Below are 21,004 nucleotides of genomic sequence, written 5' to 3' on the forward strand. Positions count from 1 at the left end.
GGCCTGAGACCAACTCTCCCTTCTTAGCCTCCACTGGAGAGACCGCAGGTGAAGACGCCCGTGAGGGACTAACTTCTCGAGTGACGACAGATGGCCGATCACGACTTGCCATTGCTGTGCTGCCTGTTCCTGCCGAGACAGGAACCGGCCGGCTGCCTCCCTGAATTTGCTGATACGCAAGTCTGCGGGAAAGACCTGCCCTGCTACCGTGTCTATCAGCATACCCAGGTACTTCATCTTCTGCTTGGGTTCGAGATCGGACTTCTCGTAGTTTATCACGATCCCCAGATCGCGACAAAAACTTGAGGAGTCGATCTCTGTCCTGCAGCAACTGCGAGCGGGAGCTCGCCAGGACCAGCCAATCGTCGAGATACCTCAGAAGACGTATCCCGTGCGAATGGGCCCAAGCTGACACCAGAGTGAACACTCGCGTGAACACCTGTGGGGCGGTTGACAGACCGAAACAAAGTGCCCTGAATTGGTACACCGTCCCGTCGAAGATGAAGCGGAGGTACTTTCTGGAGGACTGATGGATGGGTATTTGAAAATACGCGTCCTTCAAGTCCACTGAAAGCATGAAATCGTTCCCCCTGATCGAGTCGAGCACCGAGCGTGCCGACTCCATCGTGAACCGCGTCGTGCGAACGAAGCGGTTCAGGGGAGAGAGGTCTATCACCGACGCCAGCCCCCCGATGCCTTCACTAGGAAGAGGCGGCTGTAAAAGCCCGGTGACTGGTCCTCCACGATTTCTACAGCTCGTTTCGCCAGCATGGTCTTGATCTCCTGTCGAAGAGCGTTGTCCTTTGATGATCCCTGGACATAGGTTTGTAGGTGGACCGGTTTGGAGATGAGGGGGGGCCGAGACTCGAAGGGTAGTAGATATCCCTCCCGAAGGACGTCTACTATCCAGTTCTCGGCGCCGTAGCGCTGCCAAGTTGCCCAATGGCTCGCCAGGCACCCCCCCACTTCCGGCAGCAGGTGAGGGGGAACGCCGTCCCTAGCGTTTCCCTCCTCGTTTCGACTTCTTCCCACCACCTCCTCGGGGAAAGGAGGGCTGGGAGGAGGGCTGGTTACGGCCTCCTTTAGCAGACGTCGAAACAGCAGGAGTCTTCGCACGGGGTTTGGACGGTGCAACCGTCTTCGCCGCCGTGGAAGCGCTAGCTAAGCTCTTTGGCTTAGCCGCAGTCGCTCAAGATTGCCCAGTAACCTTCGAGACTGCCTGGTGAACTAAGCGGTCACTGTCATCAGTGCGCCGCCTTTCCACCGCAGCGTCCACCATCTCTCCGGGAAAGAGAGCTGGGGAACTCCTAATTGGTCCATTGCGAACCCGAGTGCCGCCTCACGCCCTGGCCCCCTTGGTCACTCGGGTAAGGACTGCGTCCCTACGTCGAAGAAACCAACAAGTTGGCCCACAGGTTAGCAGTCTGATGGGCGAGGTAAGAGATCTCTTCCTCCAGACTGGCACAGTCTCCTGAAAGAAGCGTCGTCTTCGAGAGCAGAACTCCCAGAGCCAGCCGCTACTTTGGATATTGTGAGGGACCACAAATCCAGCCAAGAGACTGCCTGGAATGCTGCCATAGCGGTAGATTCCAGGGCAAGTGCCTCCTGCTGCGAGAACCAGAGGTTCTCCGACAGGAGCTGCTGCAGGGACACACCTGGAGTCAGCCTTGCTAACTCCGGGTTAACCTGTTTCGGCAGTATCGGGTCTTCCGAAGGCACGTAAAATCGCCTCTGACGCTGTAGAGGAGGAGGAAGCAGCTTAGAAGACCGTCCGGATTTCAGCGAATCCTCCCGTCCTGAGACGAGATTCTCAACTTGATCCAGGACTGAGTCTGCAAGCTCTGATCGCGGTAACCCCACCATCATTTTGGGTTCCCTCTTAGGACCCCAAAATGACTCGAGCCGGGACGTGGGCTCTGCCGGTGGTAGCGGCGATCCTTCCGCAAGGTCATTATGCTGACGAATCAGCTTAATGACCTCTGCAAAGTTCCTCTGTATCTCGGGAGTGACTGCGTCTTGCGGAGTAGGACCGTCCAGTCCCTCCAGCAAGAACAGATCCCGTGATACTCCTCCTTCAGAAGGAGGAACAGCGGCAGACCCCTGACGGTCACCTCCAACTACTTGCGCGTATGTTCTGGTCGGTCCTAGAACCGTGCCTGAGCCATACGGCGTCATAGCGGGATCGCGAGCGGCGCACCTTCTCGCGATCACTCCTCGTTACCTCGCTCCTCCCGGTGTAGCCCGAGGTTTGTTGAAGGTACGGTAGAGGCAGACCTGACGTTCCCCCCTCGCTCGCTGGGAGGACCAGCGTGCGTGGAGGGCTGCTGCTGATCGTCAACCCGCGGTGGCGATCGAGCAGCAGGCCTAGCCTTGCCGCTCGCCTGGGGCGAGTGGCTCGGCTGAGAACGTTGACGCTGATCTCTAGCGTCAGGCGAGCTGTTGCTGGTTACCGTCTCCGCCCGGTCCCTATGGGAGCGGCGGTAAGGTGACCTGCTAGGCTCTTTGTCGCGGCGAGACCGGCCAGCGTCCTCTCGGTGCGTCGAGCCGCTGGTACCAGCCGTGGCTGGTACCGACGGCCGCGGGGACCCCTTCCTCGCCTCAACCCGTGGCTGGTCAGCGACCGTCACGTCAACCCGAGCAGCCAGTTGGTCGCTGCGAGAGCGTCCACTGGCCTGGCGAGAGTCGTGTGCACGACTCTCGCCAGTCTTCTGCTCCGCGCCCCGGGTCTTGACGGCGAGCGAGCTCGGGCGTCAAAACTTTGGCTGGACGGTCTCCCGTGGAAGAGCGTCCACTCGGTACTTCTCGCGAACGAGAAGCGGCCGAGACGGAACCTGATTTAGCGGCAGAACCGCTAACACCAGGTGAGGACGTACCAGCCGAGGCTGGTACACCTCTGGTCCCCGTCGTCTTCTTCTTTGCAGAGGAAGAGACGGGCCCCGTTCCCGAAGGAACAGGAGGACCAGCAGAAGAGCTCCCCGAATCGCCTGAGCGAGACGGGCCCTTAGAAGATCCCGAAGGAGTCTTCTTAGGGGGGGAGGAGGCAGCCTTCTTCTTCTTCGGCTGGTTAGCCTTAGAAGTCGAAGGGGAAGAGGAGGCAGCAGACGACGAAGAAGACGACGAAGACGACGACGACACCTTCCTCTTCTTCTTCGCCAGGCTCCGCAGGACAGACGTCAGGTCTTCCATCCAGGAGGGAGCCGGGGCAGTTGCCGAAGCAACAGGGCCCGACTGCACCTGTCCGGAAGAACCTGAGACTGTAGCAGCACCACCAACAGCAGGAGCGACAGGAACAGCAGGAACAGCAGGTACAGCATCTGAAAAAGAAGGAGCAGCAGGGACAGCAACAGGTACGGCAGGCACGGCAGGAACCACAGGAGAGCCAGGCGTCCTGTCGGCAGCTAACCGTCATTCTCGGCACTGGCGGCAGGTCTAGGGGGTACTCTTAGGGCAGCGGAAGTCCGGGGTTTGGCAACACAAAGAAACCAGGTGGCGGTGGCACCGTCCTCTTTGGTACGGCAGTAATGGGTTTGTGCACCGCAGCCGTAGGCGTCACCGTCATTACATGCGGCGTGTACACGAGATGCGGCGGCATGTCATATGCTGGTGTTGATATGGTGGTAGTAGTAGTGGTTACCACACCATGAGTGACCACTGCCGACCCCGCCAACCGCTGAAGCAACCCCTGAATACTCGGCACTCCCTGCAGTCCCAGCGACTCCCACACCTGTCCAAGGTCGTCCTTCGCTGGTGGCACATCTGCGGAAGCAACAGTCGGGTTAGTAAGAGGGGTTTCCTCACGCCTGGGGGGAGAAGAACCCCACCCAGAGCGGACGGAAGACCCCGAATACAACTGGACGTCCGGGTAGTGGGCGCCCTCCTCCACACTCGACGGATCGAGTGAGGAGAAGGACTCCGCTACCCCCCCCGCAGGGGAAGGCGCGAAACGTGGGGGCTGACCGGGAGGCAGGAAGGAAGACGAAGTGTCAGTTACCAAAGGAGTCACTGGAGAGCTTTCCGATGACTTCTTTGGAGGCCTAAGTCTCTTCCTGCCCTCGTACAGAACCCACTGCGCCTCGGACCAATTCATACAAGTTATACATGGCTCGTTCCGGGAGCATTCTCGGCCCCGGCAACGAGTACAAACCTCATGTGGATCCACGTCCACGAATGATCTAAATCCGCCGCATCTACGCCCCTCCAGCCCGGGACACACTCTACGGGCGACTGGGGGGCGCGGCGAAATCTCCATTTCTTGATCACTCATATTGCAGCAATAATGAATAAAGAAATGTACAAGTACTTACAATCATCCACACTCAACTAAACCAGAAAAGAGGGCTGATACTCAAAGCAAACGACAAAAGCGGGCAGAGCGATGACGAACACGTCCTATCTCCACACGGCCGAAAGCAAAAGTGATTTGTTTACCTCCAGCCGCGCGACGATCGGACAAGCAGTTAACTACCGTTCTCCCCTTGTTCGAAGCTTACGACCGTTCCAGCTGCCGCTAGCTACTTCCTATTGTTAAAGGACCGATGGTTTGTATTACGTATCGGAACAAAGAATGATTCCTTCTCATTACTTTGAATGCAAAATGGTTTGAAGATTCTTCCGCAAAAAGAAAAGAAAAAAAATTTCTTTAGATGATACCTATTTACTAACACGGTTGACATACCTTCAAAACAAAATTCAGCTCTATAATCTCTGGAAAAATGACAATTTGTCGAAAATTGCATTTTTCCTAACTATACAAACCTGAGGTCCTTTAACAATAGGAAGGTAACTAGCGGCAGCTGGGACGGTCGTAAGCTTCGAACAAGGGGAGAACGGTAGTTAACTGCTTGTCCGATCGTGCGCGCGCCCGCGCGCGCCCGAGGTGAAGAATCACTTTTGCTTTAGGCCCATGCAAAAAGTTGCAGAGTGAGGGGTGGCATGAGGTGGGACTATATGTAAAGGACCTCAGGTTTGTATAGTTAGGAAAAATGCAATTTTCGACAAATTGTCATTTGTTCCGATACGTAATACAAACCCTCGGTCCCTTTAACAATAGGAAGACTCACTTCTTGGTGGGAGGAATCTGAGTCTTTTTGGTGAACAGACTGGTGTTCGTCCAACCCTGGAGTGCCTCCCTGGTCGTAAGAGCAAGGGAGGGATCCAAACCTCTGTCCGATTGATCGGGGTGTGCACCGCAGGATCAATGGTCAGACCTCTGGGCCAAGTACTAAGAGAGAGGCAAGCGTATCTCTTCGTACCAGCAAGCAAGAACTTGTTCCTGTTTGCAAGAGACAATCATAAAATGATGGGTTTGTCCTCAATTTGGCATCCACTTCCTCCCCCTTGTTGGAGGAAAGTGGTGGATATTTACTCCTATCCCTACTGAAAGGGATAGGATGGTGCTCTATTGAGTAGCTCACCTGCATCTCGTCCTTACCCAGCAGGGTGACGACCGTGTCCCTCTACCCAAAGGTAGAGGGAAGAAAAAAGATGGGAAGAGGAGCCAGTCACACTCTCATTCCTCATCCATTCTTACGGTCACACCAGGACTCGATGCTGTTCAGCCTGCGAGGGTCTGGGTTAACTACACAACGTGTTGAGCAACCACCACGGTTCCCAAGGAAAAAGATCCAAGGAACTGTGGGCAATATCCTGAAGGTAGAAGGAGGTGCATGCGTCCGGTTGGACCAGGCGCCTGCCTTCATTACCTGCGCCACGGAGAAGTTCTTGCGGAACGCGAGAGAATGATGAAGAGGCGTCCACACTCATCCTGGGTGTCGAGTTTCTTCAGACAGCTCCGTCGCACCTTCACAGGACAAAGCAGCATAGCCTTCGTATCGGAGGCGGTGAAGTCCATTAGGGAGGGTATTGTGAAGGACTCGAACCAATCGTCAGTTACCGAAGGGTTCTGAGTCTTCGCTACGAAGATCGGTACGAAATCGAGCGTCACAAATCCCCATCCCTTTGTGCTTGACTTCTCAAGAGAAGTCATGCAGTTACCTAAGACGAAAAGAAGGGAATAGTCGTATGACCTATCCCTCTTCTCGACTTTGGTTATGTACAGTACTCATACTGACAAGCTATTAAGACGAAGTAATGATTGCTCTGGAACAACCGAACTAAGTCCACAGCATAGTTCGTAACTGACTCGGGCGCTCTGACAGCTGCCGACTGACTGGTTCGGAATCAGTAGAGGCAAGTTGTCCAAGCATCCGGGTAAGTCACGTGACCTTCGCCCTTTAAAGAGTTATGCTGAGAGACCAAACAAATAAAATATTTGTTAGTCACCGATGCCGACGGCGCGGCGATGATTCTCTTAATGCATAAGCTCAAAAGGCGAAAGTCAATTGCCTTCAAAAGACCGAGGTCCCTGATGGCAAGAAAATCTCATAGACGTTGAATCTCAGCTTAAGGAGAAACAACACTGTGACGTTGAAGACGAAGGTAGGCAATGAATGCAACCTACGTCTTCCAGCTGAATCGAGAGAAGGAATCTCAAGATTCTAAACCTGTGCTTACAAATGACTGAAAACGCTAACCGCCATTTCATTGCTGTCCGTTGTGCAATGAAAGCGGGGCGTTCTTCAGTAATGAAACCACGGGGGAGAGCCGCTTGAAGAACTGCTTCTCATGGGCTGAACGTTTGGAAGTAGAGCTGGCAGGTGTGGGAGTAGGCGATGTCTTTCAATACATCTGCTAATCCCGGGGTGAACAATGAACAATTGTACACCTCCGAATACAAGATATTTTGAGGACAAACTCAGATTCCGCAAAAATCATTCGCATTATCGGGATACGATGCAGCAAGGAGACTATTACAGAATTCTGTTACCGTGCGGTAAACAGAAAGATGAGAGTCGAATAGATATCTCTGTTTAAAATTCTCGCAATACCGAAGACGATGAATACTAGCGTTTCACAGCAGTAGATGGTCATTCATGTATGCGAGAATCCCCGTTAATCAGAGACTTAAGTCCGTGATTGTTGGCAGAGATACGGTTGTTATTCAATCAAAGCAGGTGAGAAAGACATAAACAACCGTCTATCTCAAAGCGGCAGCTGATACTGAAATGCCTCTGGCAATTCAATACGCAGTAGCTGTCGCTGACTCGTCATCCTGAGTTGCCAAGTAATCCTTTCCACGAAGGAATGCGTTCGGCTAGAACCACCGAGCATAAAAGATATGCTCGAGCAATTATATTTAAGCGAAACGAATTTCGGTAAATATAAAAGCTTAAATGGTGTTGTTGTGACAACCCCATAAGTATATAAAATTGAAACTGGAAACTCCTGGGAGGTTGCAGGCAACCCGGGGTTGCAGTTCAATTAGAATACTTTTCGTCTAAGTCGCAATCCGTAGAATAACCAGGATATGCGCCTACCCCATCGGACCATTCAACTGCTTAGCAGAATCATGTCGCGAGGTTAATATACGTATATATTTGTAGGATTCTGAACAACGATCTCCATCCTAAATTCTTTCCTTCAAGAAAACAAAATAAGGATTGGAGATCGACACCTTCGTTCTCTATTAAAGAGAGTGAAGGAGAAGTCTCCTCGAAGGAAAGCTTCAATGGTGAACAGAATACTAAGACGATAGTTAGTTCCAGCAAAAATGGATATTCCCGTCCGTTCTTCTCTATTCCAGGTTGGGTCGCCTACTGTGAGATAGTCTTCTTTCAGCAGCAGTCTTCTTCCTAATGCTAGAAATTACAGGAATTCGAGCATAGGCGAGGTTCCCGATTATCGTGTAACATATCGGGGATTCTCGTCTCGCTCACTTTGGACCGTGGTCTCGCCTAAGTGTTTGGAGATCGTAAGAAACTCTAACACTCTGAATGCGCTAGAAATTCCGTAGAATTCTAAGCAGTCTGCGAAACCCCCACCGAATTCGTCAAACGATATCGGCTGGTGGTCCTCTCGATTCCCGTAGAAATCGAGAATGGGGCAGGATCCCTCCTCAACGACCGGGGCTTACGTCAGGTAGGGGGACCCGAAGGTCCCCCCTGGTAGCGCAGCCCTCCCCAACGTGGGATCCTACAGAGAAATCTCTGTAGGATCCTTCCCCTTTTCCTCGTAGCCGTAAGGAGAGAGGGAATGGGGGAGGATTGGATACTCGCTCGCCTTCCCAGTGGAACTAGCAGTTGGAGAAGAGTAGGAGCAGCCATCGCCTTGCGGCGATGGCCTCTCAGAGTCTGGGAAAACGTATCTCGTCAGGAGAAAAACCGTTTTCCCCGAGAGGGTTACGAACTCTCACTGTAGGTAAGGGTCTGCCGCCACTGTGAACGTCGTCTGGGTGGGGCTGATCGACACCTGACAGGAGAGAGCCGATACCGTCCTCCGACTCATTCCAGTCCTCGTCGAGGTCGAAACCTCTCAGGAGGACCGAAGGAGTATTTAAATACGGTGTCCGAAGACACGTAGAAACGCCGCTGTCGCGTAGAGGAGGTGGAAGTAGCTTGATCGACCGGCCAGAACTGAGAGAGCCTTCTTGTCCGGAGACGAGAGACTCTGGTTCAAGACAGAATCGGCAAGCTCCGATCGCGGCATACCCACCGTCGGTTTGGGTTCCCTCTCGGGCCCCAAAACGACTCGAGCAGAGACATGGTCTCTGCTGGTGGGAGCGGCGATCCTTCCCCCCCGGTCGTTGTGCTGACGAATCAGTGCAATAACCTGGTAAAGTTACTCTGAATCTCGGAAGTTACAGCGTCTTGAGGAGTAGGACCGTCCAGTCCCTCCAACAAGAGCAGCTCCCAGGACCCTCCTCCTTCAGAAGAAGGACCAGCAACAGATCCCTGACGGTTGCCTCCAATCACTTGCGCGTACGTCCTGGTTGGCCCTAAGACCAACCTGGCACGTGCGGCGTCGTGACGGGATCGTGAGCGGCGCATCTCTCACGATCACTCCTATATACCTCGCTCTTCCTGGCGTATGCCGAGGAAGTTGAAGGTATCGGAGAGACAGAACTGACGCTATCCCCCTCTCCCCCTGACGGTCGCCTCCAATCACTTGCGCGTACGTCCTGGTTGGTCCTAAGACCATACGTGGCACGTGCGGCGTCGTGACGGGATCGTGAGCGGCGCACCTCTCACGATCACTCCTAGCTACCTCGCTCTTCCCGGTGTAGCCCGAGGAAGTTGAAGGTAGTGGAGAGACAGACCTGACGCTCCCCCACCGCTCGCTGGCAGGACCAGCGTACGTGGGGGGCTGCAGCCGATCACCAACCCGCGGTGGGGATCGATCTGCAGGCCTGGCCGTGCCGCTCACCTGTGGCGAGCGGCTCGACTGAGCACGTCGACCCCGGAGGTCCCGTCGTCAGACGAGCTGCTGCTGGTCACCGTATCCGCCCGGTCCCTGTGGGAGCGGCGGTCAGGTGACCTGCAGAGCTCGCTTTCGCCGTGAGACCGGTGAGCGTCCTCGCGGCACGTCAAACCGCTGGTACCAGCCGAGGCTGGTACCGTCGGTCGAGGGGACCTGGGGGACCTCTTCCCAGCCTCAACCCGTGGCCGGTCAGAGACCGTCACGTCCACCCGAGGTACCGGCTGGTCGCTGCGAGAGCGGCCGCTGGCCTGGCGAGAGTCACCTGAGCGGCTCTCGACAGTCTTCTGCTCCGTGCCTCGTCATTGACCGCTGAGCGAACTCAGACGTCTTAACTTTGGCTGCACGGTCACCCGAAGGAGATCGTACACTCGGAACTTCTCGCGGACGAGAAAACCGAGCCGGTACCTGGCTTAGCAGCAGAGCTGCCAAGACCAGGCGAGGGTGTACCAGCGGTAGCCAGCACACCCTTGGTCCCCGTCTTCTTCTTCTTCTCAGAAGGGAGACGGGCCCCGTTCCCGAAGGAACAGGAGGACCAGCAGAAGAACCCCCCCGTCACACCGGAATGTGACGAGCCCTTCGAAGTTCCCGAAGGAGTCTTCTTAGGGGGGAAAACCCCGGTTACCAGCTGGTCGCTGCGAGAGCGGCCGCCTGGCCTGGCGAGAGTCACCTGAGCGGTTCTCGCCAGCCTTCTGCTCCGTGCCGTGGTCTTGGCGCCGAGCGAACTCTGGCGCCGAAACTTTGGCTGCACGGTCTCCCGAGGGAGAGCGTACACTCGGGATCTCCCGCGAACGAGAGACCGAGCCGGAACCTGGCGTAGCGGCATCGCCGCTAGCACCAGGCGAGGAAAGTACCAGAGCTAACCGATACTCCCCTCTGGTCCCAGTCTATCTCTTCCTTACGGAAGGGGAGACGGGCCCCCGCTCCCGAAGGAGCAGGAGGAGCCTGCAGAAGGACCCCCCGTCCCACCGAGGTGGGGACGGGCCCTTAGAAGTCCCGAAGGAGACTTCTTAGGGGGGGGAGGCAGCCTTCTTTCTTCTTCGGCTTATGGTCCTTAGATCCGAAGGGAAGAGGCAGCAACAGACGAAGATGACACCTTCCTCTTCTTCGTCGCAACGCAGGACAGTCGTCGGTCCTCCATCCAGGCCGGAGTCGGGCCTATTGCCGAAGCAACACGGCCCGACTGCAAATGTCCGGAAGGACCTGGGACTGGGGAAGACACACCATGGCAGGACCAGCATGGACAGGCGCAGGAACCAGGAGCGCAGGAACAGCAACCAGCTCAGGAGCGGCAGGAACAGCGGCAGCGGTAAACACAGAAGGGACAGCCAAGCCAGTAGCGGGAACCACATCAGCGACAGGTTACGGCAGGCCCAGCCATCGCCTCGTAGAATCATCGGCAACCAGCGTGGTACTGGCGGCCGGTCCAGGGGCGAGCTGCTGGAACAGCGGAAGTCTGGGGCAGGCAACACGAAGAAAAACACAGGCGGCGGCGGCATACCCCTCCTCGGTACGGCGGCGACCGGCCCTAGAAGCGGCAGACGGCGTCACCGACACAGCATGGGGAGTGTAGACCAGCGGGGGGAAGCAGCATAAGCGGCCGTGGAAGGTTGTAGTGGAGACCACTCCAAGGTCACCGCCCCAGACCTCGCTAGACTCTGCAGCAGATCGTGGATGCTAGGCACGCCCTGCAGCCGCAGTGGTCCATACCTGTCCAAGGTCGTCTCCCACAGCTGTAGCACCTGCGGTAGCACAGACAGATTAGTAAGAGGGGTTCCCTCACGCACGGGGGGGGAGGGGGGGAGACATGCCCCACCCCGAACGAAGGAAGACCCCAAAAACAAAATACGAGGAAGCTGAGCGGGGGGGCAGAAAGAAGACGAAGAATCGGATACCAAGGGAGTCGCGGGAGAGCTTTCCGACGACTTCCTGGCAGACCTTCGCTTCCCTACCCCCGCACAGCAGTGAAAAGTAATATGAAAATGAACAGAATACTGCACTTGCGATTCACTTCATAGAACTTAAAGAGGGAAAAATCAATTCCCGGTAAGAGCGGAAACTTGATCCATAATAATATGATGCTATCATAAATATATATGAAAATGAACAATACTGCACTTGCTATTTTCACTTTCACAGCAATAAATCGTAAGGATTAATTCCCGGGTAAGAGCGGAAATTGATCCAAAATTAAATTTGATGCAAATAATAAATGAAAATGAAAGAAAACTGCATTGCGAATCCACTTTCATTGCATTCTATCATACAAATAAGAGGCTCTTGCCGAGCGCAATCAAGCTCTCGGCAACGAACGCACAGGGCAAAAATATAATGAAAAAGAGTACTTACATCTTTCAATTACACACTTTCGCCCAAAATACATGACTCGGCGCGAGTGCGCCCGCCCTCGGCACCGAGACATAATTCAAGGGTTCAATTCGTGAAAAGAGCGGAAATCGCCGTCTCTACGGCGATTGCTCCATGTTGATTCATAATTAAGTAATGAAAATGAAAACAGGTGTACTACAGTTTCATTTTCAAGTCAAACCAAACCATTAGTAGAAAACACAATATAAACAAAGCATACGACGATGAAGCGGGCAGAGAGCGATGACGAACACGTCCTTCAACACCCGCGGCCGAAAGCAAAAGTGATTCTTCACCTCTCGGGCGCGCGGGCGCGCGCTACGATCGGACAAGCAGTTAACTACCGTTCTCCCCTTGTTCGAAGCTTACGACCGTCCCAGCTGCCGCTAGTTACCTTCCTATTGTTAAAGGACCGAGGGTTTGTATTACGTATCGGAACAAATGTTAATCTTTCTGTCTGCTGGTCACACCCTTTATATCCCCGGCGACTAACAACAATAAAATTTGTTTGTTTGTTTTATCTTCCAAGATGTAGGTATTACCTGTAGGTACAGCCCATTTTTTAACAGTATGCCCATACACACACACACATACAGTTGCGCGTGTGCTAATACCTATTGGTTTCAGAGACTCAAGTTAACACTTACAGTATAGTTGAGTGGAGAGAGAGAGTTCATCCTAGATGGCCTTGGTTCATCTCTCTAATCTCTCGAGGAATGTCAAGATTTGTTCCCTGCTCTTTGTAAATCTAGTCCATGCGACTGACAGCAACAAAATTCATATTCTTTTATTTCGTCTTCCAGATATGAATTACCCGCACTGCACATTTTTTAACAAGCATGAACACACTGCCTGCATATGTACTAACGCCCACTGGTTAAATATACTCGCTCTCTCTCTCTCTCTCTCTCTCAGGAAAGATACCGTTAATTCAATTTATCAGTATCTTTTCCTGATAGACAGACAGTAAATATTTAGGACTCCAAGGCTTGAAATATGTCAATTATTTTATTATCTTGGGATTTTTGGTTTATCTTGGGATTTTCCTGGTCAACTCTTGGGATTAGTAAGAAAAATGCGATTATTTGAGTAGCACTAGCAGCAGCTGCAGCGCACACCCAAATGAATCGGGTAAGCCTAGCACGCCAAACAATAGTATTTACAAAATGAGCTGAGCTCTCTGGCTGGGCTGTTTTGGTCCTCCCATGTGTTTGATCGCATACCTGCCAAATTTATAACAACAACAGAGATAAAACCATTTCTCCCATTACAGATATCAAATGTTATCTTTTCCATTACGCAAAATTCTAAATAAATTATGTAGGTTCACGATTGATAGTTTTTTTTATGCAATAACAAGAAACGGAGTCAGATTTTCTATCAACATGGCATCTCATTTTGGTGCTGTTGCAAATATTTCAACCAGTTCCACGTGCGAATAAATTCATACTGACTGTACAGTCTGGAGGCAGTTCTCCCTTTTACACATACGTATCTTGATTTCTTAATATCGTAGGTATAGAATAAATTGGTGAGCAAGGAAATATGAAATAAAGCATAACAGAGTAAGTTTGACGAGTGAGAAAATAAACAATCGTATAGAGACAGATTCTCTCTCTCTCTCTCTCTCTCTCTGACAAAATAATAGATAGGAAACAATGACTGAATATTGTTTGAATGCGATATGGCAAAGTTTTGGCCTGACTGAAGTGTGGAGTGACTTTGACACCGACTTACAAGTTATTCCTGGTCATCTCACAGCCATGGATAGACATCAACTTCACAGCCGAGAAAGGGCAATCGTATACAAAATAAATAGGTATGGAAAATGCGAAATGTGGGACTATGTTGTCCCACAAAAAAAGCTCTTGCTCGGACAGCTGTAAGATTTAGGAGAGAGAGAGAGAGAGAGAGAGAGAGAGAGAGAGAGAGAGAGAGAGAGAGAGAGAGAGAGAGAGAGAGAGAGAGAGAGAGAGAGAGAGCAGGGCCGAATAGGAAGGAGATTAAAGTACCTGGGAATGAAAACCCCTTATAATCTTATAATTATAGCCACAGGGTTTGTCTCAAGGATTTTCAAAGGTCGGTCACACACGGACAGTTGTTATTTTTGTAAAATTAGCATAAGGGCAGATCTTTAAAAGCCACGCCAGAGAGCTCGCCACGGTGACAAGACTATACCTTCCATATGAATTGACGATGTCCTATACGATGCAGGAGATGAAGATGAAATGATCAAAGATCGGGAAGATGATGAATATGATGACTGCCTTGATGGCGAATAATTCAAAGCAGTATTTGATGATACGGACACGGAGAACGACTTTGGAGGATTTTAGTTGATTAATTTTATGCATTTTTTTACTTTAATAAATGTTCACTTACCTGTGCATCCTAAAATAAAAATACTAGTTCAAGTAACAAATGATTCTTTTACCGAGTAAAACAAAAAGTAAAAAATCCTTCGGTATTGTGCCTTAATCAACTGATTTGGAAATAATAGATGGTTAGTCTAGAACAGTAAACATGTTGTATAAACCAAAATAATGCAAATGGCGCACAATCGCTCTTTTGTATTTTAAAATACGTACAATAGTAATATGAGAATGCATACAATATTATTGGATATAGTGAAGTACAAGTAAAGCATAACTTTTTAAAAGATCTACTGTTTAACTCCGGTAGTAACTATCGCAATCTGCCGATTTGGGAAAGCATAGATGGTACGCTAATTTTATACCGCGTGTATGATGTGACCCCTTTAAAATTAGCTTCAAAATTAGGTTTCAAAAGTCGCATAATATGCGAGTATATACTTAAGTTACCATTCCAATTCCCTAAATACAATAGGCCAACTTTTTATAAGTACTACGTGTATGTAATTTGTACTTTCCCTAGGTATACAAACCAGAGCCATATACTACTGTATAGTACAGGAGTCCTTCAGCATGAGCTGGGAGACTGTCGTTCAACTTGGTAACATGATAGTTACTACCAGGTAGGTGTTATGGCAGGCAATTAAGGGCTACAGGCAGTCCGGTTATCGGCGGGGTGCTGATAAGCAAATCCCGCCATTGACTGGAACTCAACAATTTATGGCATTTATGGTGCTGATAGCTGGTTAATGGCGCTGATAACCAATTGTTGGTGTCTCTGTTAAACACAGTACATCATGGCACCATAAATAGCCGATTTTAAGTCACTAGACAAGCCCCATTGACCGAGTCCGTCAATAACCGGGGACTGCCTGTATTTCCAACACCCCCCCTTCCGCCACAACCTCCACTGCCATTTAAGTACCATGTTACCAAATTCAATTGGGAACTGGTCATTTCAGCTGTAAGTCATTGAGGCAGTGACATTCAAACTGGCAAAAGGCCAAAAAGTCTTACGGCCTAAACAACATAAGATGTTTTGTTAAATGGTATTTACTGTTGTTATTTTGTGTTTTACGTACATCCCAACGGAGGTGGTAATAAACAAGGATCCCATTTTGCATGCAAACTGAAGTTGGCAAACCTAGAAGAGTGCTCATGGTATAAATGACTTATGGCTGAAACGACCAGGAAACATTCAATTGATATCTCCAAGTTTGCACTGAAGGATACTCCTATATAAAATGTAACAGATTTGCATATCCTTGAGGAAAAAACACCATGGAACCATGAAGCATTCTATAATTTATAGGTGAACTGCAAATATGTACATTAGTACAAATAAAGAAAAAAGTAGTGAATCAAACTTTTACTGTGCTATTTCACAACTAAATCATTTAAATCACAAGGCCATGTTCCTTAAACTGTTATAATATAAAGGCTACGATAACAGACATTATCAAAATTCCTTAGAATATGTGAATGAAAACCAAATATTTAAGACAACAAAACATGGCCCTAACACAGGGATTCATGCCTTACCTACAAAGGTAACTGCTGCACAACAATGGTGTACTTTCTTTCTGGCACCAAGTTTCAGCATGCTAAGCACTCTTGGATACATTGCTCCTGCAAAAAATAAAAAATCTTATTCTTAAGATAATTCTTATGATAAAATAATGTTTTATTTTATACTTACCAAGCAATTACATAGCTGTAAGCTTCCTACTACAGAAGAACAAAATTCAAATTTTGCGGTGGCGCTACTAACACTTCCGTAGGCGACAGAGACCTGCCCAATTTTGGAACCGCCTGGTACAACACAGCAGAAGACCTCAATTCATTTGAGCTCTGAAGTCCATTTGTGGGCAGGAGGGCTCTGATTATGTAGTTGCTTGGTAAGAATAAAATAAAACATCATTTTATCATAAAAGTAACATTTTTATTTCAGTGGCTTACCAAGCAATTACATACCTGATTCCATATTGAAAGGTGGAGGGATTATGGATATAGTCTATTCCAAAAACATTATAGGAGGAAATGACTTTTGAAAAGAATAAACAGTTAGCATTAATACCATGCTTATTGTACCTTACCTGATAAGAAAGCTGCTGCAAGTGAGTACTGCCTCTGGTCAGCATTCATCTTAAATTTGTAGAGGGTGTGGCTGTATGGCCAAGGGTCACCCCTAATTTAGTGGGAAAACTTTAAAGTCATGGAGGTTCACCAATTAAAGAGTAGATTAAAAACAACATTGTCACCTACACCAATCATAAAATACTCCAACAATCCACCATTATAAAATTTATACTTTTATAATAAAATGAGACTTTATATATAGTACGTACTTACCAAGTAATTACATAGTTATAGTAGTTTCACTATCCATCGGCAGCTAGAATTTTAGAAAATCGCAGTACGCTATTTTTTTTTGGATAGGCGACTAACCCCGCCCACTTTCAAGGTAAAGAGGAACCAACTCAGCAAGGAGTTCAGTTGTTTAAGCCCCTTCCATTCATGTGAGGGGAGGAGGGAGAGCTTTGATTATTAAATTACTTGGTAGCTTATATTACTTATTATTAAAGTTTCATTTTTATATAAGCAACTTACCAAGTACAAATTGCATAGCTGAAGACCACATTGTAGGAGGTGGGATACATGGATACACTAAATTCCACTTCATAGCTCCCCCACTTTTACACAGTAATAGGTTCCAGAACCTGGCAAGGAAATGCAAAAACCACAGAAAAGCAAAATTTTCCTCTAAAAATGCTTATATAATAATAATGGCACACAAAACTGATTACTTCATCGAACAGCAGGAAAAGCATAAAACCACCAAAAAGTAATGAAAGGTCTGCACAAACATCATCAATGTTGGTCGGGAACCGGCAGAAAACGAGTTGGAGTTTTCTGTTGTGTTGTACACTCAACAAGAAAACTGAAGATACAGTTTTCATTAGCTTTCGGTCATCCAATTTCCCATTTGTTTTTACTGAAAAGACATAATATCGCTAAATTTACTCTAGAATATGAAAATATACTGTAAATTATATCATATAAGTTAAAACTGCAAAACAAAACCGTTCAAATACTTAAAAACACGATATATGTCCGAAGTAATTCGAATTTCTCAGATGGATTCGTTCATAGAGATCTGGTAGATAGAATGTGAATTTCTGATTTTAGTACTATGTATCACGACGACAATATTTACTCGTTGTGCTTCATGAACGAGGATATATTGCATCATCGTAAGTGGTGAATGCAATTATTTTAGTTTCTACAAACTTATGTTTGTATTCCAAAGCGATTAAATTTAGCTGACGTCAATGGCACTCAATGTTGCGACGGCTAAGGTAGGTTGAACAAATCTAGTTGCATCCGCAAGAGCGTTTTCTATGATGTGAGGAGGAGCCCTGGAACTTCGAGCGGGAAAGCGCAATTCACTGGATACTGGCTAACGTAACGGATTTCACACTTTGATTACTTTGACGTTGACATGGATCGAATGCTAGTTGCTGTTTACAAAGCTACTGTCTTTAAACATAAATCTTAATCAAGGTTAAAGTAGCATGTCAGCTCAAAGATTTTCTGGCTATATGCTCCCATTACAAAGCAGTTCGTAGTAGCCTACAGCCCTACACGACTGCATTTCTATGCTGCGAGGCTGAAAGATCTCCCACGATATAAAACTTTAATTCCCTGTGCAATACATATTGAGTTATTTGTGGTAATAAATATTTTTACTTAACACAGCTTTTTTCATGAATGATTTGTGGATAAAACCCGATTTTCAAAAGTAAGGACTATATCAAGAGAGCAAGAATGACCGCACCCTGCGTCTAAAATTTTCCACGTCTTTTTACAATCTTTGAATGTTACAGCAACTGTCGAAAGTAATCAAGATTAGGGTATGAATTACTTAAAGAATTAACTTGAATATTATGATCCTTCAAATTTTATCTAGCATAGTGCAGCACGATCTTGGCAGTCATATCATATCTCGCAAGCATAGGCCTATCGATAGAGATACTTAATTCATTATATTTTCTGCCTTTCCCCCGTCACAAGTCCGTCACCAGTACTATATTCTCTCTCTCTCTCTCTCTCTCTCCCCACTTCTTAAAAATACTTTAATATGTTATTGTTATAATACAATTAAGTTTGTTCATACTTACCTGGCAGATATATATATAGCTGTATTTCTGACGTCCGACAGAATTTCAAAATTCGCGGCACACGTAGTGGGGCGGTCAGGTGGTAGTACCCATTTCCCCGCCGCGCTGGGAGGCGGATATCAGGAACCAGGTTCCCATTTTCTATTCATATTTATTCATGACCCTTGTCTCCTGAGGGGAGGAGGGTGGGCACTCTAATTATATATATCTGCCAGGTAAGTATGAACAAACTTAATTGTATTATAACAATAACATTTTGTTCATGAAACTTACCTGTCAGATATATATATAGCTGAATCACACCTTCGGATGGTGGGTAGAGACAGACTAGGATTTTTTAGGAAATTTAAATTAAAATAAAAGATTAACTTATTGGTTCCTTACCTGATAGCAAAGTAGACTATGTGATTACTGTCACCTAAAGCCTGCTTATGCTTTATCAGAGTTGCCAGCCAGGTTTTGACCTGTAGTGCTGGTGCTCTCTGGATGCTCTGTCAACGGGGACGTGACCACAATGCGACAAGACCATCTAGCCAAACATATGGCAGTAACACAGCAACCGACCACCACCTGACCAACTAACCAAAAAACCCCTGATATTAACACTATGGAATGGGAGATTTTCACAGAAGATCTCACGAATAGACTCTAGAATCAGAGAAAGGGTGTTACCTTCTCCAGACACAGCACTGGGGCCCGAAGGCAACAAAACAGGATTAGGTTGGGCAAAATCTACTGGTGTTAGAGGAGGAGAAATGTTACTATCCTTACCTTTAGTAGAGCTGCCCTTGGAGGAAGACCTCCTGACTCTATCGCGCTCCAATTTACGTCGATAGGTCTCATACATCCTCCATTTATCATCATCCAAATCCTTACATTCATTGCACCGATCATCAACCACGCAAACATGCCCCCTGCAATCCATACAAACTGTGTGAGGATCAACTGAAGGTTTAAGAAGCCTCACCTTACATTCACTCCTCACACACACTCTGAAAATTCCCGAACTTGATCCAGACATCATGTATCCAGAAAAGCCAATCCAAAATCAAAAACCAATCCACTATTACGCGTGCCAATCCAACAATCCAGAAGTCGATACCAAAAGTCAATCCAGATAATATTAAGCGAGATAATCAAAAAATCCTAGACGGAGGTACTGTAAACAGATGTTTGCAGCACCGGCGACAGAAAAAATATGAATAGAAAATGGGAATGGTTCCTGATATCCGCCTCCCAGCGGCAGGGAATGGGTATACACCTGACCCGCCCCACTACGTGTGCCGCGAATTTTGAAATTCTGTCGGACGTCAGAAATACAGCTATATATATATCTGACAGGTAAGTTTTCATGAACAAAATATATAATATATATAATATATATATGTATATATATAGATATATATCTATTATATATATATGACACCTCATCTCCCAAGAAAAATAATGAAATTGAGTAGTTATAAATAGGCCTAAGCTTTTAAAACCCTTTCTCTCATTGTTTAAGATCCGTCTTTAATTGCGTATGAATTTTACGTCAGTTTAGTGTCAAACATTACTTTAAGGTTTCACAGTAGGTTTTAAAAAAGGATGATCGATATTCTACCCTGAACTGACGTTACCAAATCAACATTAAGGAATAATATAGAGCCTGTTTCTACATTCAAGTATACATGATTATAGGACCTCAACATAATCTTTATGGTGTAAAGTTGATGGAAATCTAGAAAGCAACAAACGCTATGATTTTGAAGCTCCGCCCCCTTTTAAGAGTTGCCAGGTGTGGCATTATTGAACAATATATGTCCGAAGATTTAAAAAAATTGTATCTTAACTTTCCTTGCCGAGTGTACCTGGCAGTTCCAAAAGCAGGTGGGTATCTGTCACCTACATAAATGATGGCAGCACCATTTGATTTTTTGGTCTGCCATGGTAAGAAGCTTACAGCTATGTAATTGCTTGGTATGCCACTGAAATAAAAACTTATGTTAGAGGAACCTGATGAACATTTTTATAATACATAATCACAATTTTTTAAAGCAAATTGTATTTTCCCTCATGCCCAGCTCTTGCTCCCAAGCTTCCTGCTCCAGCTCCTGTACATCATGCACCTGTGACTAATGCAGACTTGCAACACTTGGTGCCATCTTCTTCCAGATGCTCTTCTCATCCTCAGCAACAAGTTCACACTTCAGAATTGGAGGACCCCTCACCAACACTGTTTGCTCACAAAGACTTCAATATACAGCTATCCCATCAGCTCTACAAGGGGAGACACGCTTGAATCAACTCCAAAGAAGGAAGAGGGAGTCACTCTTGTAGGAAGAGCTTCCACAAAAAAAAAGACACATGGCTGAGGAGACCCACCAAAACTGAGGCAGTGGAGAAGAAAGAGTACCTAGATGCTAGTCCGTCCTGTCACAATTGCCAGGTTATGACACAAGGTAAGAAGGCAATCTCTGTTCTGAAGTAACTACTCTCAGTATGTTACAATAAACAAGTTGACTATGTAAATTAGCACACTTATACTACTCAAATGGTTGAACCTGTGGGCAGTGTAGATGCTCACATTCAAGACAACCCATGGAGCCATTTGCTAGCTTAAAGAAAAGAAATTTGAACTTGAAGACTGTGCCCTACTGACAAAGTTGTGGTACTTCCAGGGTCATTCACAAGTTGCCCCTGTGCCAGTTCACAAGACAATATACTAGCACAAAATCATTTGCTAGTACTGACTGCTGCAACCAGGCCATGGAAGAACTGAAGTTGACT

At 47.7% G+C, this 21,004-nt stretch overlaps 1 protein-coding gene across 1 annotated transcript in view; it reads right to left on the reverse strand.

The window, feature by feature from the left end:
• LOC135197850 (proton-coupled zinc antiporter SLC30A9, mitochondrial-like) overlaps positions 1-21,004 on the reverse strand; it is a gene marked incomplete in the record, with an annotated part of 249,988 nt that overhangs the window by 227,077 nt on the left and 1,907 nt on the right. Inside the window, 1 exon segment of the mRNA XM_064225031.1 lies at positions 15,594-15,680. Coding sequence (XP_064081101.1) covers positions 15,594-15,675 — 82 coding nt within the window.

The sequence above is a fragment of the Macrobrachium nipponense genome, chromosome 21, assembly GCF_015104395.2.
Source record: "Macrobrachium nipponense isolate FS-2020 chromosome 21, ASM1510439v2, whole genome shotgun sequence".
NCBI lineage: Eukaryota > Metazoa > Arthropoda > Malacostraca > Decapoda > Palaemonidae > Macrobrachium > Macrobrachium nipponense.